The sequence below is a fragment of the Hyperolius riggenbachi genome, chromosome 10 (genome assembly GCF_040937935.1).
Source record: "Hyperolius riggenbachi isolate aHypRig1 chromosome 10, aHypRig1.pri, whole genome shotgun sequence".
NCBI classification, from domain to species: domain Eukaryota; kingdom Metazoa; phylum Chordata; class Amphibia; order Anura; family Hyperoliidae; genus Hyperolius; species Hyperolius riggenbachi.
This window is the reverse complement of record NC_090655.1, coordinates 72,973,352-72,993,044: the sequence shown is the minus strand read 5'-3', so window position 1 is coordinate 72,993,044 and position 19,693 is coordinate 72,973,352. Positions and strand designations below refer to the sequence as shown.

Genomic DNA, 19,693 nt, shown 5'->3' with positions numbered 1-19,693 from the left:
GCACGCCTGTGAAAAGCCCTTTATCACGCCTAAACTCAGTTTAGGAGTGATAAGAAGAAACTCGCGCGATCTCCCGTGCGCAAAGTTTTGCGCGCGTAGCGCACCGCGCTGCGCGCGCAGTGTGCCATGCTTCGCGCGCAGCGTCTTGAGCCCTATGGGACTTTGTGCGCGCAGCGCGGTGCGCTACGCGCGCAAAACTTTGCGCGCGGGAGCTTCGCGCGAAGAGCAGCACAAATCGGTGATAACTCAGCTTTGCACCGCTTATCACGCCTAAAGTCTTTTAGGCGTGATAACTGAGTTATCACCGCTTTGTGAATCAAGCCCATAGAGTTAACTGATCAAGTGTGAGGGGAATTTCCCCTCTCCTCATGGCTCAGTCAGCCATCTGTTTTGGCATCAGTAAAGTTTGAAAGTATTTTGATAACCGTAAACAAAGAAGTTGCTACTAAAATGTATACACCAGTACTTAGCAGCACTTCCCAAACAATTCCTGTGTCAATTGAAAAAAATGTGATTCGATAGTATTCCTTTAAGTGCTTTGAACCTAAGTTGGGTGGAAGAGCTCAGAGAAGCTATTTTGCATAGATAACCAGGGCTGTGGAGTCTGAGTCAGTTTCATAATCTGTGGAGCTCCACAACGCTGTAGATAACTGAAGTTTCTTAACTCTTCCTGGACTGGAAAACCATATGAGGCTCATATCTGTGCTACTAATGTTCTCTCTCTTAGCTGTACTACACATGCAAATCATTATATAAGTTTTTTTTTTCACACTTCAGTGTCCCTTAATTATGAGGGTAGCAATACTTGGAAACATTTTCAGAGACCAGGACTTTTTTTTTTTTTTTTTTTGTCCTGGAGCTGGAACTCTCATTAAACAAACTTTCTGCAGAGATCACCTGACAGGACTAAATATGTCACCATCTGTGATAAATTTCAGGATTTAAATCAGGGTGAGGAAATATTTTACAATGGTCAAACACTTGTGCTACTTAGCACAATTAAAGAGGACCTGAACTCAGAATGTCCTCTCTGCTTTAAAAGATACACAACAGCATAATAGCCTTAAAACAAAAAAAAGTAATTGTTACAACTTATACAAATCCTAAAATAAATCTGCTCTGCGCCTACTTCCTGCTTTCATGGAAGCAGACATATTATTAACATCCTGTGCTTTCAGATGAGCTAATCTGCTGTGGCAGTCATGTGACATGGGGAGAGATCAAATTACAACTTGTGATTAGACACGAATGAGGGGGATTCGACAAGCTAAACTCTCTGTTTTCCTTCTGTCCTGTGCAAGAGTTCAGGTCCATTTTAAGAAAATTCTCCACTAATGGTGTAACGGCTTTATATTTCCGCAATCCTAAGTTGAGCAGTGCCACCATCATCCTTTGAAATACTCAAGACAATTTTTATTGATCTGATTTATAACTCTCCTCCCCTTTCTTCCTTTTCCCTTGCTCCTTTTTCCCCCCTTCCTCCCTTATTTAATATTGTAATACTCATTAATATTGATATATACCGTAGATATATATTCTTCAAAAAAATGGGTTCCAACCCAAAACCAAATAAACCATCACTAAGGAAAAACATTTCTATTTCTCATCAATAATGTTCGTTCTTGTTCCACCAATGCTCACCGTGTCTTGTTAGGCTATCAGTGGCCGAGTTTGCAGGTGCTTATTCACTTAATCTACTGCATTTGTACATACCAACCATTGATCCAATTCCTTTGTCACCTCCTCTCCACACAAACTTAGATTTTCGGTTTGGTACACCATTTTAGCATCATATAATCAATCCGCATAATCGTACCCTCTCTTGATCGATTGGTAAGTTATTTGATAACGCCATCCTTCCAACTAGCATACCAACTCCTGTGTTCCAGATCCAATCCTTCAGTCGTGATCTCTCTATTGCTTGATCTGTTTCCTCACGTATATTACCTCATCATGTACATTACATTTTTTTTTGTATTATAATTGACTAATTCAGAGATCCACACCATCTACTCGGGCCATTATTTTAGTCACTGTCTACTCTTAAAGATCTACAGCGTCCCCTCGACCATAATATCTGTACTATCGTGAAATACTATCCTGCTATTGACCATTCTATCAGTACACGTAACCAGTCAACCTCCTCACTGACTACAGCCATACCACAAACCTCCCTCATTCACCACACACAGCCCGGGATCAGCTCCTACACAGCCTCCCTTTCTCTGCAACAGTCACATCTATTCACTGTCCCCTTTCCTCAAGCCTGTTCCCTATCCAGACCTGCCCCCACATTGCAGGTATAGACATTCCCTTTTCTTATTATCCATGCACAAAATAAGAGCCCCTGGGTGGTACTTGGCTCCAGGGCTGTGGAGTCAGAGCAATTTTTGGGTACCTGGAGTCGGTATAAAAATCACCCAACTGCTCAGTTTATGAAGGCTCCAACTCCACAGCCCTGGTAAGTATTAGACTAACTAGTCGGAGTCGAGGAGTCAGAGGTTTCATAAACTGAGGAGGCGGATGATTTTTGTACCAGACTCCACAGCCCTGCTTGGCTCGGGAGTGGAAAGCCTCTGCATCCTAATGGGCTTCCCCCGTCCTCTCCTGCAGCCCCCATCCAGCGCTGGCAGCCCCTGAACAAAGATGCTTGCTCCAGGATCATAACAATCCTGTGAGAGCCTCTTGCAGGCGCACTAGAGGCTTTCGTTCGGGCTCAGGTGAAAATATCTGAGCCCGATTAGATCCGCTGTACTGCCCAGGCATGAGATGTCGTCTGTGGAGTAGAATGGATCCGATCAGGCTTGGTTATTTCCATCTGAGCACAAATGAAAGCCTCTACTGCGCCTGCACGAATCTATCACAGGATTGTTATGATCCTGGATCCCGTTGTTTGGGGGCTGCAGGAGAGGACAGCGGAAGCACAGTTAGGTTATCCATTAAGTTGGTGATCTATCCTTGCCCCACGGTTTGACATGCCTCGTGTTCTTAATATGGCTACTCGGTCTGTGTTTATAAATTCTGATCTTGTACAGAGGCTGTGTATAGCGTCTGCCGTGCCCTGTCTGGCCTGCTGTCTTACTTGGTATTCAGCCTCCAGTATGTCACCCATTTCTGATTCAGTACAGCACAAAGTGTAAGTGTATCAGGTGTATGTTTGGTGCTCTGAAACTGCAGTGTGTGTGTGTGTGTGTGTGTGTGTGTGTGTGTGTGTGTGTGTGTGTGTGTGTATATATACAATGACATGGCTGAGTTTAAAAATGCTAATTTTGTATGTAATTTATTTTCTGCTTCAGTATCTCACTTATCTCTGATCTCACTAAGGCTAAAATTCTGTTTTTCTCATCAGGAGGAGAGTTCTGGCAGTCTATCATCAGTCTCCACGCCAAACCTATTAAACACAGGGGTATGGAATTTTATACATTTCCTTCGTTATCCTTTGCTCCTTGTATGAGCTATTCCACAATTATTGGCATCTCGATTGCATGGTCTGATCACCCCTGCATGTTCAGCATTCACTCATCAGAACCACTGGCATGAGTAACGTCACATCACTCATCCATGTCACCTATTTCATGTATTGTTTACGTACTCTGTCAAATAAAACCTTTTGAAAAAGAAAAAAAAAGTAGTAAGAATATTTTAGAAACACATACAGTATAACTTTGGGTTGCAAGAACCTTGGTTTAACCTGTTAGCAGCCTTGCGCACATTATCTCGAGTTAGCTAATGTGTGCCAGGGCATCTTTTGCTGGCATATATAGTTTTGCTGCCTAATGCAGCTATGCAGAGTGGCGCCGGAAGCTTTTTTTATATATGTTACGGCCAGAACCCGAAGTTTGGCCAGAACTAGAAGTGGCCGGCCACTTCGGGTTCTGGCCGGCCAATGCGCGAACTGGCCGCTGCGCTGCGGCCAATGTGAGAAATGAAACAATTCCTGTAAGGTTTAATGTGATGTTGTGGCCGCAGCGCAGCGGGGGGCAAAAAATGTATCACACATCTTTACTTTATTCAATGGCATTAAGCCGCCCGGCTTTTTCCTCTGCCTTTCTCTCCTCTCCCCCCCCCCCCCCCCCCCGCCTCTCTCTCTCCTTCTCTTTATGGGCACAGCCGGGCGGGGACACGCGTGTCCCTCCGGAGTCGTTCGTCGCGGCAGGGGAATCCTGCCGTTCTTGCAGAGCGGGTGCTGGCAGAAGCAATGTCTGCAGCCTCCCCCGCTCTGCTCTCCTGCCGCGAGGAACGACTCTCCTGGACACGCGTGTCCCCGCCCGGCTGTGCCCATAAGAGAAGGGGGGAGAGAGAGGCGGGGGGGGGGGGAGGAGAGAGAGGCAGAGGAAAAAGCCGGGCGGCTTAATGCCATTGAATAAAGTAAAGATGTGTGATACATTTTTTTGCCCCCCGCTGCGCTGCGGCCACAACATCACATTAAACCTTACAGGAATTGTTTCATTTCTCACATTGGCCGCAGCGCAGCGGCCAGTTCGCGCATTGGCCGGCCAGAACCCGAAGTGGCCGGCCACTTCTAGTTCTGGCCAAACTTCGGGTTCTGGCCGTAACATATATACCTTTTGCCAGCAGCTGGATCAGCTTTTCTTCTTCATCCACCCGCGCCACTGCACTCCCATGAGCCACTTCTGCGTTTGGATCACACGATATGATGTGGTCCTAACCCAGGGGATGGTGTCAGCATTGCAGCGCCATCCAGTGGGGGGAAGAGAGGTGATGCAGCAGCAATGAGAGGGATATGGAAGGTGATGTATTTGCTTCATTCTAAACAATACAAGTTGCCTGGCAGTCCTGCTGATCCTCTGCGCAGTAAGCCACGGACAACGTGGGCTTGATTGACAGCAGTGCTTCATGCAGGCGCAGTAATGATGACCTCAAGGTCGTGCTCTGCACCGTGCGGGGAGCCCGAGACGGTGGTGGAGAGTGGAGTGGTCAACGTGGAACAGTCGGCTGAAAGGGGCTGGAGAAAGCTCCAGGTGAGTAAAGCTGATTTTTTATTTTTAGCCTGATGATTCCTTTAACCACTTAAGGACCGCATGAGTTTTCTTTGATCTGTGCTGCGTGGGCTCTTCAGCCCCCAGCACAGATCGTGTGGCAGGCAGAGCGATCAGACTCCCCCCAAACCCCCCTCTTTTTTTTTTCCCCACTAGGGGGATGTCCTGCTGGGGGGGTCTGATCGCCGCCGGCTTGCTGTGTGTAGCGGGGGCTCCTCAAAGCCCCCCTCCGCAGCGATATTCCCCCTCCCTCTCCTCTCTGGGCGGCACAGGACGGCAATCCGTCCTGTACAGCCTCTTATAGGCTTCAGCCTATCAGACGGTGGTGATCCCCGACCAATCAGCTGATCTCCTTTTACTGCGCTGCTGCGACAGCAGCGCCGTACGCTGTAAAAACCGGGGATTTCTTCCCTGGGTGTTTACATTTCGCCTGCGAACTGCGATCTCAGGCTCGCAGGCTGTTCATGGAGAATCCCTCCGTGAACTGACATGGAAACACCACTGCGACCAGCCGCCGCCTATCGGCATTGGCTGGTCGTTAAGTGGTTAAACTGTATACAAACAAACTCTGAATCTTACATTTATGAAATGTAATTTTGAGAGACATTTTGCCTCCACCAGTGAAGCAACATTTATCATTTGACCCAGGGGAGTATGCCCACACCAGAGGAATGGGGGACAGTTCCATACAAGGCAATAACTAGTGACTGGGATGGTAATCTCCAAAAAAAGCTAGTGACTTTTTTTTCACCAGGAAGAGGGAGCTAAATCACTAAACTATTAAACACAACTGCTGATTAACTGGATCAGCTGCTAGAAGCTATGCTTGGCTAATCTCAAACTCTGCTTTCTGGGTGACGCTAATTAATATTTTTTGTTTAGCCTCCCTGGTAATGACAATGTGTTATAAATAATATTGTCTGCATTGTTTGTGCAGCAGTATAGCAAGAAGCAAATGACTTGCATAGAACGTGTGTCGAGCGGGAAGCGCTTATTGCACAGCAGCAGTTTATGGGCAGAATTTGTCTAGGCTTGAGCTCAGCTTTTGATGCATCTGTTCAGCAGTCAAAATAATCATTCACAACAACCCCCTGGGGGAAGGGGGGGGGGGGAGGAATGAGACTACCTTAGAAATCTGTGTCAGCTGAGGTAGTTGGACTGCTCAAGCAAGACATTTCTGGCTAACTGTCAGTTTGTCTCAAGGTAGGAATACACTAGGCAGAATCGCATATGTTTTTTCTATAGCACATAGTGGAAAACGCATATGCGATTCTGCCTAGTGTGTTCCTACCCTTAATATTCTTTAGTGCTGGAAATGCATTCTCTGAACTGTTGGAATGCTTGTTGGATGCCACAGATGTGAGATAATGTTTCCAATAAGGGTTTTAAAGGGGAACTGAAGAGAGAGGTATATGGAGGCTGCCATGTTTATTTCCTTTTAAGCAATACCAGTTGCATGGCAGCCCTGCTGATCCTCTGCCCCTAATACTACTAGCCATAGCCCCTGAACAAGCATGCAGCAGATCAGGTGTTTCGGACTTGAAAGTCAGATCTGACAAGACTAGCTGCATGCTTGTTTCTGGTGTTATTTAGATACTACTGCAGAGAAATAGACCAGCAGGGCTGCCAGGCAACTGGTATTGATTAAAAGGAAATAAATATGGCAGCCTCCATATACCTCTTACTTCAGTTCCCCTTTAAGCTATAGCCTACTGAATTACAAACTATCAACCATCAGTGCTGCCACAGGGAATGCTAACCCACATTGTCCACTTAGCACCACTATTCCCATTCCTTGATTACTCACAGCCCTTCCTCCAGGAGAAGTGGGTATTGACAGCTGTTGGCCCCACACTTGGTCATAGGAAATTTATTTCTGTTTCCAGAATGCAGTTTCTGCACTTAATTTGGGCTCCATATTAGACTGCAATGTTAATTATGGCTTTAGTGGCGCCCACTGTGTAATTTGGGTGCTGGGATTGTAGCAGGTAGGGACTAACGTGCAGGCAGGGGTATGGATAGTGTTAGACATAGGGTAACAGGAAGATAGTCTTAGGAGCAGCTGGGTGGACGGCTAGTGTTGGGACTGGGTAGCAGGAGGGTTGGGGTGAGAGGCAGGTTTGGTGAAGCGTTAGTAGTACTTTGGCAGTAATGCCAGTATTCTACTATCCACTTCACCCGGCGGCCAAATTTACTGGCGCCCTTTTCCGATGTGTACACACACACACACCACACACCACACACCACACACACCAGTTGCTCAGTGACTACAGCATGATTGCATCATCAAGATCAAACAATAGATTTTTCAGGGAACTGTAGCTCCTCAAGTATGCCTGTGCTGCATAAAGTGTGGCAATTACTTTCATTTAACCACAGGTCTTAATTTTTTTTTTCCCCCTTACTATTCATATCTTTTCAATGGCTCACAGTACCGTTATGGGCCAGACCACAAGTCACCACATATGAGACTGGAAAAATCTTCCTAATGCTTGTTTTATAGCTGTAGCTGGATTCCTAAGCAGAAGGGGGAGAGAAGAGATCACAGTGGCTTCTCCCAAGTTTCATGTGTAGTGCCTTGGGCTCAGTGCCTGGCTTCCATGCAGGCTGTAAGTGTAGGATTACGGAGGATAAGCATTCGTTATGTGCCTTAAGGGTGATGCTTAGCAGCGCACAATTAGTGTGTTCTATTCATTAATCGTCTGCTGTCATGACAAAGTGATTAATGGCCGTAAAGGGTTGCAGATGTGTAAAAAATATCTGATAGTTTAGCAGTTTTTATGTAAATTATGCAAACAAGCTGCAGACGGGAAGAGAAAAGTTTCCAGCATTAGTACTGAACTTTGGTCTCAGCATGTTTGGTTGAAGCAAAAGAAGTCTGAAATTTGGAACTGGCAGGAACTGATGGCTATTTTATAGCTACATGACTGTCATGTAGCAGTCTCCCTGTAGTCACCCTTCTGTTCCCTGTATACAGAGCTTTACAACCTTGATAATTTATGCAAGAATTATCAAATCAGATGACAATTGGCGCTGCCAAGAGCATGCCTGATCAATGATGCCTCCAATTTTGGGCAGAAATTGGTTGCATTTATCGATCGAACATGCTGCAAGATCTCAGGCCGTTGTGGTCGATCGGGTGTGCGGCGGTAACGGCGATGTATAGCGGGACGAGCAACAAGCGCAACTAAAACCCCCGGTACAGTTCCTCCTAGCGTATTAATGTGCCCCCCCCCCATGTGGGAATTTCTACATTACCTCTCCTGTCTCGCCCACTGCGCGGTACCCATGCGGCTTCCTCTTTCATTTGCGCCTCACACCGCTGATGTACAGCAAGTAGTGTGAGGTGGAAATGGAGGAGCGGTAGACGGATGGGCACCACGCAGTGGACAACATAGTACAGGTCATTTATACACACACAGAGGCACATTTATACACTAAAGGGGAGCAGCGGTGGATGCGGACTCCCCCGAGAGATTTAATGCTGAAATTGGTCATGAATCGGCCTTTGGTGTGTATGGGCAGCTGAAAGATTTCTCTCTAATTACATTTGATCAGAGAAAGGTTTGTCTCGTGGACGAATCTGCCCATCGTTGCTAGATGTATGGCTACCTTAACTTTGCATACATGGCTGCTCAGCGTTTACAGATTTTATCAGCTGTCCTACACAGGAATAATTAGGAGTGTATAGAGTAATGCTGGGAATTTTCAGCAGATGTACTGTCTGATCATTTTTCTGATAGATTTGCTCATAGAAGTAAATGGAAATCGATCAGAAAAACGATCAATCAGATTGGAACTGTCAGAAATTATCGAACCATCTGCCTAAAAAAACTCATGATGTATTCCCAGCAATAGTGTAACTCTACAGAGACCGCTGGGAATGGTTCAAACATAATGTTCTTGATAAGGGGGGTAAATTAATGAATGCAGGTAAATTGCATCATTTCATATTGGGGTGTTATTTTTAACTTCTTTTTAAGCATGCTTTTTTTTATGTATACTTTAACCACTTAAGGACTGCAGTCTTAAAACCCCTTATGGACCAGACACTTTTTTTCCATTCAGACCACTGCAGCTTTAACGGTTTATTGCTCGGTCATACGACCTACCACCTAAATTAATTTTACCTCCTTTTCTTGTCACTAATACAGCTTTCTTTTGGTGCTATTTGATTGCTGCTGTGATTTTTGGTTTTTATTATATTCATCAAAAAAGACATGAATTTTGTCAAAAAAATGATTTTTTTTTTTAACTTTCTGGGCTGACATTTTTCAAATAAAGTAAGATATCTATATACAATATATAATCTAAATTTATTGTGCTACATGTCTTTGATCAATAAATACACTTGTTGGATTTTTTTTTCTTGTTTGAGTAAAAGTTATAGCGTTTACAAACTATGGTGCAAAAAGTGAATTTCCCCAGTTTGAAGCTTCTCTGACTTTTCTGAGCACCTGTCATGTTTCATGAGGTGCTAGAATTCCAGGATAGTATAAATACCCCCCAAATGACCCCATTTTGGAAAGAAGACATCCCAAAGTATTCACTAAGAGGCATGGTGAGTTCATAGAAGATTTTTTTTTTTTTTTTTTTGTTACAAGTTAGCGGAAAATGACACTTTGACTAAAAAAAAAAGAAAGTTTCCATTTCTGCTAACTTGTGACAAAAAAAATGAAATCTGCCACAGACTCACCATGCCCCTCTCTGAATACTTTGGGGTGTCTACTTTCCAAAATGGGGTCATTTGTGGGGTGTGTTTACTGTCATGGCATTTTGGGGGTGCTAAATTGTAAGCACCCCTGTAAAGCCTAAAGGTGCTCATAGGACGTTGGGCCCCTTAGCGCACCTAGGCTGCAACAAAGTGTCACATGTGGTATCACCATACTCAGGAGAAGTAGTATAATGTGTTTTGGGGTGTATTTTTACACAAAGAAGTGTCACACATGTGGTATCACCGTACTCAGTAGTATAATGTGTTTTGGGGTGCATTTGTACACATACCCATGCTGGGTGGGAGAAATATCTCTGTAAACGACAATTTTTTTTTTTTTTTTTTTTTTTTACACACAATTGTCCATTTACAGAGATATTTCTCCCACCAGCATGGGTATGTGTACAAATGCACCCCAAAACACATTATACTACTGAGTACGGTGATACCACATGTGTGACACTTCTTTGCACCCTAACTGCGCTAAGGGGCCCAAAGTCCTATGAGTACCTTTAGGCAGGGCCGTTTTTTGCCCCATTCAGCCGGTTCTGCTGAACGGGGCGCCGATGAGAGACAGATTGGGGGGGGGGGCCAGGCAGAAGGATGTGACTGCTAGGAGCCGGTGACGCGCGGATGCGGTGCAGCGAGAGGCAGGAGGAGCCGTGCGCACCAGCGCGATCGCCGGCTTCAGTTCGCGTACCCCCCCCCCCAGTGTGCCTCCCGTTGCTGCCTGCCTCTCTTGCAGACCTCAGCGCTGGCGGCGAGCCGACCGGAGAGCGTCAGAGCAGAGTGCACACTACCGCAGACAATGCACATGCGAAAGTGATGTCATTGACCATGACCACTTCCTGGATGCCATGAAGTGATGCTGGCGGTAGTGTGCGCTCTGCTCTGCCGTTCTCTGGTCGGGTCGCCACCAGCTCTGAGTTTTGTGCCATGCTCTGGTTTGGTCGGCACCAGCTCTAAGGTCTGTGTAAGCCCTGCATAGCACCCTGCAGAGCACCCAGCCCAGCAAAGCACCCTGCAGAGCACCCAGCCCAGCAAAGCACCCTGCACAGCCCCCAGCATCCAGCCCAGCATAGCACCCTGCAGAGCCCCAGCCCAGCAAAGCACCCTGCACAGCACTCAGCCCAGCAAAGCACCCTGCACAGCCCCCAGCATCCAGCCCAGCATAGCACCCTGCACAGCCCCCAGCATCCAGCCCAACATAGCACCCTGCACAGCACCCAGCCCAGCAAAGCACCCTGCAGAGCACCCTGCACAGCCCCCAGCATCCAGCCCAGCATAGCACCCTGCAGAGCCCCAGCCCAGCAAAGCACCCTGCACAGCACCCAGCCCAGCAAAGCACCCTGCACAGCCCCCAGCATCCAGCCCAACATAGCACCCTGCACAGCCCCCAGCACCCAGCCCAGCAAAGCACCCTGCACAGCCCCCAGCATCCAGTCCAGCATAGCACCCTGCACAGCCCCCAGCATGCAGCCCAACATAGCACCCTGCACAGCCCCCAGCATGCAGCCCAGCATAGCACCCTGCCGAGCACCCAGCCCAGCATAGCACCCTGCACAGCCCCCAGCATGCAGCCCAGCATAGCACCCTGCACAGCCCCCAGCATGCAGCCCAGCAAAGCACCCTGCACAGCCCCCAGCATGCAGCCCAGCAAAGCACCCTACACAGCCCCCAGCATGCAACCCAGCATAGCACCCTGCAGAGCACCCAGCCCAGCATAGCACCCTGCAGAGCACCCAGCCCAACATAGCACCCTGCACAGCCCCCAGCATGCAGCCCGGCAAAGCACCCTGCACAGCCCCCAGCATGCAGCCCGGCAAAGCACCCTGCACAGCCCCCAGCATGCAGCCCGGCAAAGCACCCTGCACAGCCCCCAGCATGCAGCCCGGCAAAGCACCCTGCACAGCCCCCAGCATGCAGCCCGGCAAAGCACCCTGCACAGCCCCCAGCATGCAGCCCAGCAAAGCACCCTGCACAGCCCCCAGCATGCAGCCCAGCAAAGCACCCTGCACAGCCTTCAGCATGCAGCCCAGCAAAGCACCCTGCACAGCCCCCAGCATGCAGCCCAGCATAGCACCCTGCACAGCCCCCAGCATGCAGCCCAGCATAGCACCCTGCACAGCCCCCAGCATGCAGCCCACCATAGCACCCTGCACAGCCCCCAGCATGCAGCCCAGCACAGCACCCTGCACATCCCCCAGCATGCAGCCCAGCATAGCACCCTGCAGAGCCCCAGCATGCAGCTCAGCATAGCACCCTGCAGAGCCCCAGCATGCAGCCCAGCATAGCACCCTGCAGAGGCCCAGCACCCAGCCCAGCATAGATCCCTGCAGAGCCCCAGCACCCAGCCCAGCATAGCACCCTGCACAGCATAGCACCCTGCACAGCCCCCAGCATGCAGCCCAGCATAGCACCCTGCACAGCCCCCAGCATGCAGCCCAGCAAATTAAAAAAAAATGGTGAGTTGGTTTCAAGAAGCCTTTTGACATGATTTCACTTAGCAGCTCTGATTTTGGGGAAGTAAGGGGGGGGGGGGCATATTTTTTGACTCTCGAACTGGGTGAAATTTAACCTAGAAACTGCCCTGCCTTTAATATTTCAAAGGTCATTTTGAGGCATTTGATTTCCAGACTACTACTCACGGTTTAGGGCCCCTAAAATGCCAGGGCGGTATAGGAACCCCACAAGTGACCCCATTTTAGAAAGACGACACCCCAAGGTATTCAGTTAGGAGTATGGTGAGTTCAAAGAAGATTTTATTTTTTGTCACAAGTTAGCGGAAATTGATTTTTATTATTTTTTTTTTCACAAAGTGTCATTTTCCACTAACTTTTGACAAAAAATAAAATCTTCTATGAACTCGTCATACACCTAACAGAATACCTTGGGGTGTCTTTTTTCTAAAAAGGGGTCACTTGTGGGGTTCCTATACTGCCCTGGCATTTTACGGGCCCAAAACAGTGAGCGGTCTGGAAACCAAATTTCTCAAAATGACTGTTCAGGGGTATAAGCATCTGGAAATTTTGATGACAGGTGGTCTGAGGGGCCGAATTTTGTGGAACTGGTCATAAGGAGGGAGGCCTCTTAGATTACAGGTTGTATTGGCAGTGAAGTGCAGGAAGCGCAGGATGAGAACATGGGCATGTGATGTATTGGGTGCGTAGACCAATAAGACCGCAATACATTCTTTTTGACTAGACCCATGTTAAGGAGAAGGCCCAAAAAAATGTTAAGTTTGGAAACTTTGAGTGGTTTCTACCGAAGAGGCTGGGCATGGTAGCTTCTCAGATTGGCGGTTGCGTATTGTGTGGCCTAACAGTTGGTCTCAGCCACAATTAAGTCGTAGAGATCCACGGTGCAGAACAGATGAAAAACGTCTAGGGTCAATCCTAGATTATCTGTCTCCACCTGGACTCCAGACTGGGCGGTGAAAGGGGGCAGTATGGGTGCGGCGGAACCAGAGGATTGCCAATTGGGATTTGCTAGCACCTCTGGGAGACTATGGGTAGTACGGGCCCGTTTTGATGGTGGCTGCGACTCGGGTCTTAATGCACGTGCCACCGAACCAGTTTCTACTACCATGCTGGTGCTTGCCATTTCACCAGGGTCTACGATAGTACTGGTGCTAAGTCCAGGATCTGGGGGGGGGTGATCAGGAGCCCCCAGGGGGGCAGTTTAGGACCTAATCTAAAATATAGCGTTGACAGATAGTGACAGAGGGTGATTAGGGGGGTGATTGGGTGCAAACAGTGGTCTGAGGGGGTGATCAGGGGGGGTCTGAGGGGTGCCGTGGGCGATCAGGGGGGCAGGAGGACAGGATCAGTGTGTTGTGTTTACATGCACAGCTGCCTCCTGCCCTGGTGGTCCCTCGATCACTGGGACCACCAGGGCAAGAGGCAGCCTGTATAATACACTTTGTATACATTACAAAGTGTATTATACACTTTGTATGCGGCAGATCGGGGGTTAACAACCTGCTGGCGCTCCTAATTGGCCAGCGAGTTGACGTCGCGGGTGGGTGGAGCCTAATGCCGGCGGATGTGCGCGATCCATGGCTAATTAGTCCCCTAGGTGCCGCCGCCGATCGGCATTACGCGGTCCTGGGGGTGCCACTTTGCTGCCGCCAATTGGTGGTGGGCAAGTGGTTACGGGTAAAACCTGTTTAAGCTTGTTGTGGGCGCCCCCCCTCAGGGCACTGCTGCAAAGAAAATCTAGCCCACCATGGGCTTTATTTAAAATATTTGACCCTGGTTCAGGGTTTCTTTAAGTCTATGCCTAGCATATACACACCATTCATTTAATATATTCTGCATGATCACTGCCAACTGAATTACCGTAGCAGCTGTTGATATTCTGAACTGAGTCACTGTCGGTATGCTTTCAGTAAAGTAGCCGCAGCTGGGGCTTGACTCATTAATTAGGGCCCAGAGAGCACTATTCATGAATGCTGTGATAGTAAACAGAGGATGCAGCAGGGATGACCTCATCCCAGCTTGCAGATATGAAAGGGAGGGATCACTTCACCTTATGAACCCTGGGGTTGCTTGTCTCTAATGCATCATACTGGTTCATCAGTGTCCTGCTTGTGCTGCCAGAAGCAGGAGAACCTACAGGACTGATTTACTGCAACAAACACAATTGCTTAGTCCCAGCTAGAGCAATCTCCTGCCTTTATCTGGTCAGCAGACACCAGTCAGCCAATCAGGTGTACTGTTATACACCCTTTGCCTGCTGTACCAAATCTAGCAGGAATTGCATGAATTAGCATTCAGGTGGGAGGCTTCGGTTGGATGCAATCATAGATTGCATCGTTTTACAGGGACGCTCCGTGTAGACTGTCGTGCGGACCAGTGTTTGTGAGGACTGTGATTTATACAGATGAGGCAGCTCAAGGAACACTCTGCATCTGAATACTTAATGCATGGATAGTGCAAAAAATAAAATAAAATTGGTTGACAGTTGACCCCAGCAGAGTGTTGTTGTTTTTTATTTATTTTTTATTGCATACAGTATCTTTAATACTTTTGTTTGCTACGCCTAACCTAAATAAGATTCATACCCTGTTTTTAGTTAGACATCCATGGATCAATACATTGTTTCAAGGCACACCAGATCAGAACAAGCAGTACTGTATCTTCTTAAAACCACATCTGTCTGGGTACAAAGTAGCATGCCGTGTGGTTGAACAAAATATCCCGGCAGCTGTTTTGCAGTTTATCTGCTTCTTGAGAGACTAAGCATACATGCTACTCTGGCTGTACTTGGCTATGGAATAATGGTACCTCATCTTTTCACGTATTGCAGTGATCTTCAAACTTGGGCTCTCCAGCTGTTAATGGCGTAGTGGTTAGCGCTCTTGCCTTGCAGCGCTGGGTCCCTGGTTCGAATCCCAGCCAGGTCAACATCTGCAAGGAGTTTGTATGTTCTCCCCGTGTCTGTGTGGGTTTCCTCCGGGCACTCCGGTTTCCTCCCACATCCCAAAAACATACAGATAAGTTAATTGGCTTTCCCCTAAATTGGCCCTAGTCTGATACATGCACTACACGATACATACATAGACATAGGACTATGGTAGGGACTAGATTAGGAGCCCCTCTGAGGGACAGTTAGTGACAAGACAATATACTCTGTACAGCGCTGCGTAATATGTCGGCACTCTATAAATACTTAAAAAAAATAACTACAAGTCCCACAATTCATTTGCCTTTATGAATCATGACTGTCAGACTCCCGCAATGCATTGTGGAACTTGTAGTTCCATAACCAGTTCGGCCTTTCTGGACGAGCTTTCTCGTCCAGAAAGGCACTGCTACTTTCCCTGCATGGTGCGCGCGATCGGGAGCTGCCGCTAGCCCCCCGATCAGTGAATGGGAATATAATTCCCATTCAACGATCTAACTTCCCCGCAGAAATACCGACGCTTTCTATCCAGAGAGCGAGGAATTTCTGCCCCCCAGGAAACCACTCCCCTGCATTTAAGTTCCTGGATGCGACATCGATTGCATCCAGGACTTTTCTCACGGTGGCCATCTTGTGGCCAAATAGTAAACTACACCCACACACAGTTTTTTAATTAAAGAATTACATTATCTTACATTTAAAATTAGCAATTTCCCTCCCACACCAAAAATTACCCACATACACTTTTCATTTAAAAAAAAAAAAAAAAATACAATAAAAAAAACAAAAACATAAATAGTTACCCAAGGGTCTGAACTTTTTAAATATGCATGTCAAGAAAGTATGTTGTTATATTATTTAAAATTATAAGCTTATAAATCGTGATGGACGCAAATTGAAAAAATGCACCTTAATGTCTTAATGAAATATCGGCACCATAAATTGTGATAGGGACATCGTTTAAACAGTGTAATAACCGGGACAGATGGGCAAATAAAATACATGAGTTTTAATTACGGTAGCGTATATTAATTTCGAACTATAATGGCCAAAAACTAATGAATTTTTTTCATTTCTTTCTTAATCTTCCTGTTGAAATGGATTTAGAAAAAAATAATTCTTAGCAAAATGTACTACCCAAAGAAAGCCTAATTAGTGGCGGAAAAAACAAGATCTAGATCAATTCATTGTGATAAGTAGCAATAAAGTTATAGGCGAATGAATGGGAGGTGAACGTTGCTCGGATGCATGAGATTTTCGGCACTGCGGCGCTGAACCGGTTAACAAGAGAGCCAAGTTTGCAGATCACTGACCTATTGCATGTTGAGTGTGTCTGCAGTGCAAGTATCCTTTGAGTAGGAATGCAGCTGGTCCTCCTCTCCTATGAGCATGTAATGCCAGTCTTTCCTTTATCTATTGACTGCCCATTAGCACAAAGCCACTCAAGCACACCACTTTCCTCCGTGCGCAAGCAAGTTTGTGCTACTGAGCAGGCCATACAGAACAAGAGGATCTCGGAAAGTATTGGTGGGTCGAGGAGGACATAGGAAGCCTTTGCAGCATTCAGAGGTACTTCACTTTTAAAGTACAAGCTTCCTGCAGGCTAGTCTTTAGACACTGCTGAGTAATACCTGTTGAAACAGACCCCCCCCCCCCCCCCCTCTTAGCTGAACACCTTTGGCCGTTGATATGCTGCTGCATTAAGGAATGGTTTTTGTTTATACACTTCCGGGTAAGTTGACTCGTTTGTGCATGAACCCCCAACCACCCCCTTCCCAGTCCTCTACTGGGACAGTGGATGAGATGTTTGGCTGAGAAAGATCTTTGCTGCAGTAAATGGTCAGCTGAACTGACCTGAAACATTTAGGCCAAGCCAAGGTATCAAGTCTCTGGGTGCCGTAAGCTGCATACTGGCAAAAGAGACGTTTGTATGATGACTAATAAAGATATGATTTGTTGTAAGAACAAGTTGTCACTAATGTACCTGACAGAATCTAGCAACAACTAGATGAGGCAGGCTGAAATATTTCTGCCATCCTCCTGTGATTATCTTGTTTTATTTAGATTATTATAATCTACAGCACAGCCTCTTTCAATGTTTGCATTGCTGCATATAATTTTAAGGCAGATCTACTGCATTTAAAGGGTGTGATTAGTTTTGTGGGAATTGGCAATTGGCTTAAATGGAAAGTTACGTAGTATTACATAGATGTGGTGAAAAAAAGACGTCTTTTCGAGTTCAGTCAGAGGGTTGACTGAGCAGTGCTGTGCTGACTTTACATCTATAAGGACTTCTGGCAATATAAAAGTGAACTCACAAGATACAATAAGGAAAAAAAAAACTGGTATGTAAATAGCTTTGTTAGTAGTCAACACTTCTGCACGTCAGGGCTATGCAAAGCATTATTTATTGGACGTGATAGTTTTTCATACAAAACAAGATTATAATATACTTAGTGCTTGCTTTGTACTAGAGCCATGGGTCCCGGTGCAGATTTTACACTGGACTCGCTGAGCACTGTATGTGCAGCAATTGCATGATGCAGAGCACCAAAACCGGCATTCCACGGACAGCCACTGTGAGAGAGGTGTAAGCAAAGAAAAGGAATAGCATGATTACCACATTTCAAAGCTCATATGGAGGTTACTACTACTATATCACCACTAAAGAGCTAATGCAATGGAGCAAGGCCCCATGGACCAGGGCCCATGGTGCAGTCTTTACCTGTGCATCCCCTTTTACGCCTCTGCTCAGTACTGCACAGCGGAAGTGCAACTCCACCTTCCTAGAGAGTTGTATGCATTGCAACGGTTACAGAACTGTATGCATTGCAACGGTTTTAGCAATTTTTTCCTAGAGTGATTTACTACTTGTGTTTCTTCGGTCTGTCCTGTTAGTACAAGTGACAGTTTTAAGTACACAGACATGTCCAAAATAGAGCGGTTTACTGACATTTGGGAATCTGGTATCCTTTTTAGATGCACATTATCTCCCTCCCCTCCCTATACATAACACTTGTTGCACAAAAACTTTGGGCTTTTCTTTTTGGTATTGTGAAGTTTATCTCCCGCCCTTCTTATGAAGGTAAATGACTGCAAAGCCACCGGAGTAACCTACTCTGATCATTCCTTCTATGCAGTAACTGAATGCTCCAAACTGCCCAGTCAGAGGCAGCAAAATGTGTATGGAGAACCCTTTGCCATTGTTTATAAAGCAGGGGTTCATCAGAGAAATGCTGCTACCTCAGTAGAAATGTCAAAGGCACTTTTCAGATTGGCAGATTTATTAGTCAAATGGAAACCTCTTTATATTCTGATCTTGACAAATTCTTAAAAAGTTCAAGTAAGTCACCTGGTTCTAAACTAATTCAGCATGCATTTCACTAGTAAAAGTGATAGTAATTTCAGACAGAAAGGCCCACGAACAAACGGCAGCTGAAAGCCGCTGCAGTAAGGCCCCGTCCACATCTAAAATCTAGCGTTTTGCGGGATCGATTTTTTCCGTGATTAGCGCGGAAAAATCACTGGACAAAGTAGCATTCTGGGAGCGATCGCGCTTAGCGGTTCTATACATCGCCGCCAAAACGCTGCATGTAACGAGTTTGTGATTATCGCTAATCGCAAAACGCCTAGTGAGAACACTGCCATAGAATAACTAAGTGGTTTAAAAAAAATGCTAGTGGTTTGCGGTGAGCGGGAATTGCACAATTCCCGCTCAGATGTGAACGGGGCCTAAAGGCCTGGCAGAGCATTAAAAAGGAGGAAACCTAGCATCTGATGTCCATGAGTTCAATACTTCAGGCTGTCATTGCCAGCAAAGGGGTTTCAACCAAGTATCAGAAATTAATTTGTTCAATTACTTTTGAGCCCTTGAAATGAAGGGATTGTTGCTTAAAGCAGCAGGGCTATGGCAGGGAAAAAACACATAGATAACTACTTCTTCTACTTACATAACACGTATTGTACTGTCCACGTTTTGATTTCAGGGAATTTTATATAGTACATAAAGAGAATTCTGTTCTTGGCATTTGCTATTTTGGTTCCCTCTGACTGAAGCCATTACTGAAGCCAATATTTTTTTTTACTCCTAGAATCTGCTCTAGTTAGCTTGCTTTGTAAACATATGAGCACAGCAAGATCCGATTTCAGCCTAGTGACACACTGAACTGTCCTCAGCCAATCAGTGAGGAGGGGTGATAACAAGCTTCCTTCTCGTTGGCAATGGCAAAAATAGAGCCAGGCTGACTAAGATGAGATTTATTACAGCAGAAACATTTCTGAATAGATTGGAGTGCTTGCAATGCAGGGTAAGGTTGCAGGCTGCATATTAAACACAGAGCAGTGGGTAAATGGAATTTTATTTTGTGGTTGACAATCCCTCTTTAACCAGATGGGGACCGACACATTATGAATCTACGTCCAGCAGGTGGGGCTGCCGCTCTGACTGGATGTAAATTCAATGTTGCAGTAAACAAAGCATCCCGCCGTGATCGTGCGCACCCAAGAGGGGAGAGTAAGCTGTCATATGACAGCTGACATCTCTTCCAGTGATCAGGAGCCATTGCGCTTGGCT

At 46.5% G+C, this 19,693-nt stretch overlaps 1 protein-coding gene across 2 annotated transcripts in view; it reads left to right on the top strand.

The window, feature by feature from the left end:
* TBC1D12 (TBC1 domain family member 12) overlaps positions 1 to 19,693 on the top strand; it is a 127,529-nt gene that overhangs the window by 64,818 nt on the left and 43,018 nt on the right. For both annotated transcript variants that reach the window (XM_068255226.1, XM_068255225.1), the window contains one exon: positions 3,350 to 3,406. In XM_068255226.1, coding sequence (XP_068111327.1) covers positions 3,350 to 3,406 — 57 coding nt within the window. The remainder of the gene's footprint in view (positions 1 to 3,349; positions 3,407 to 19,693) is intronic.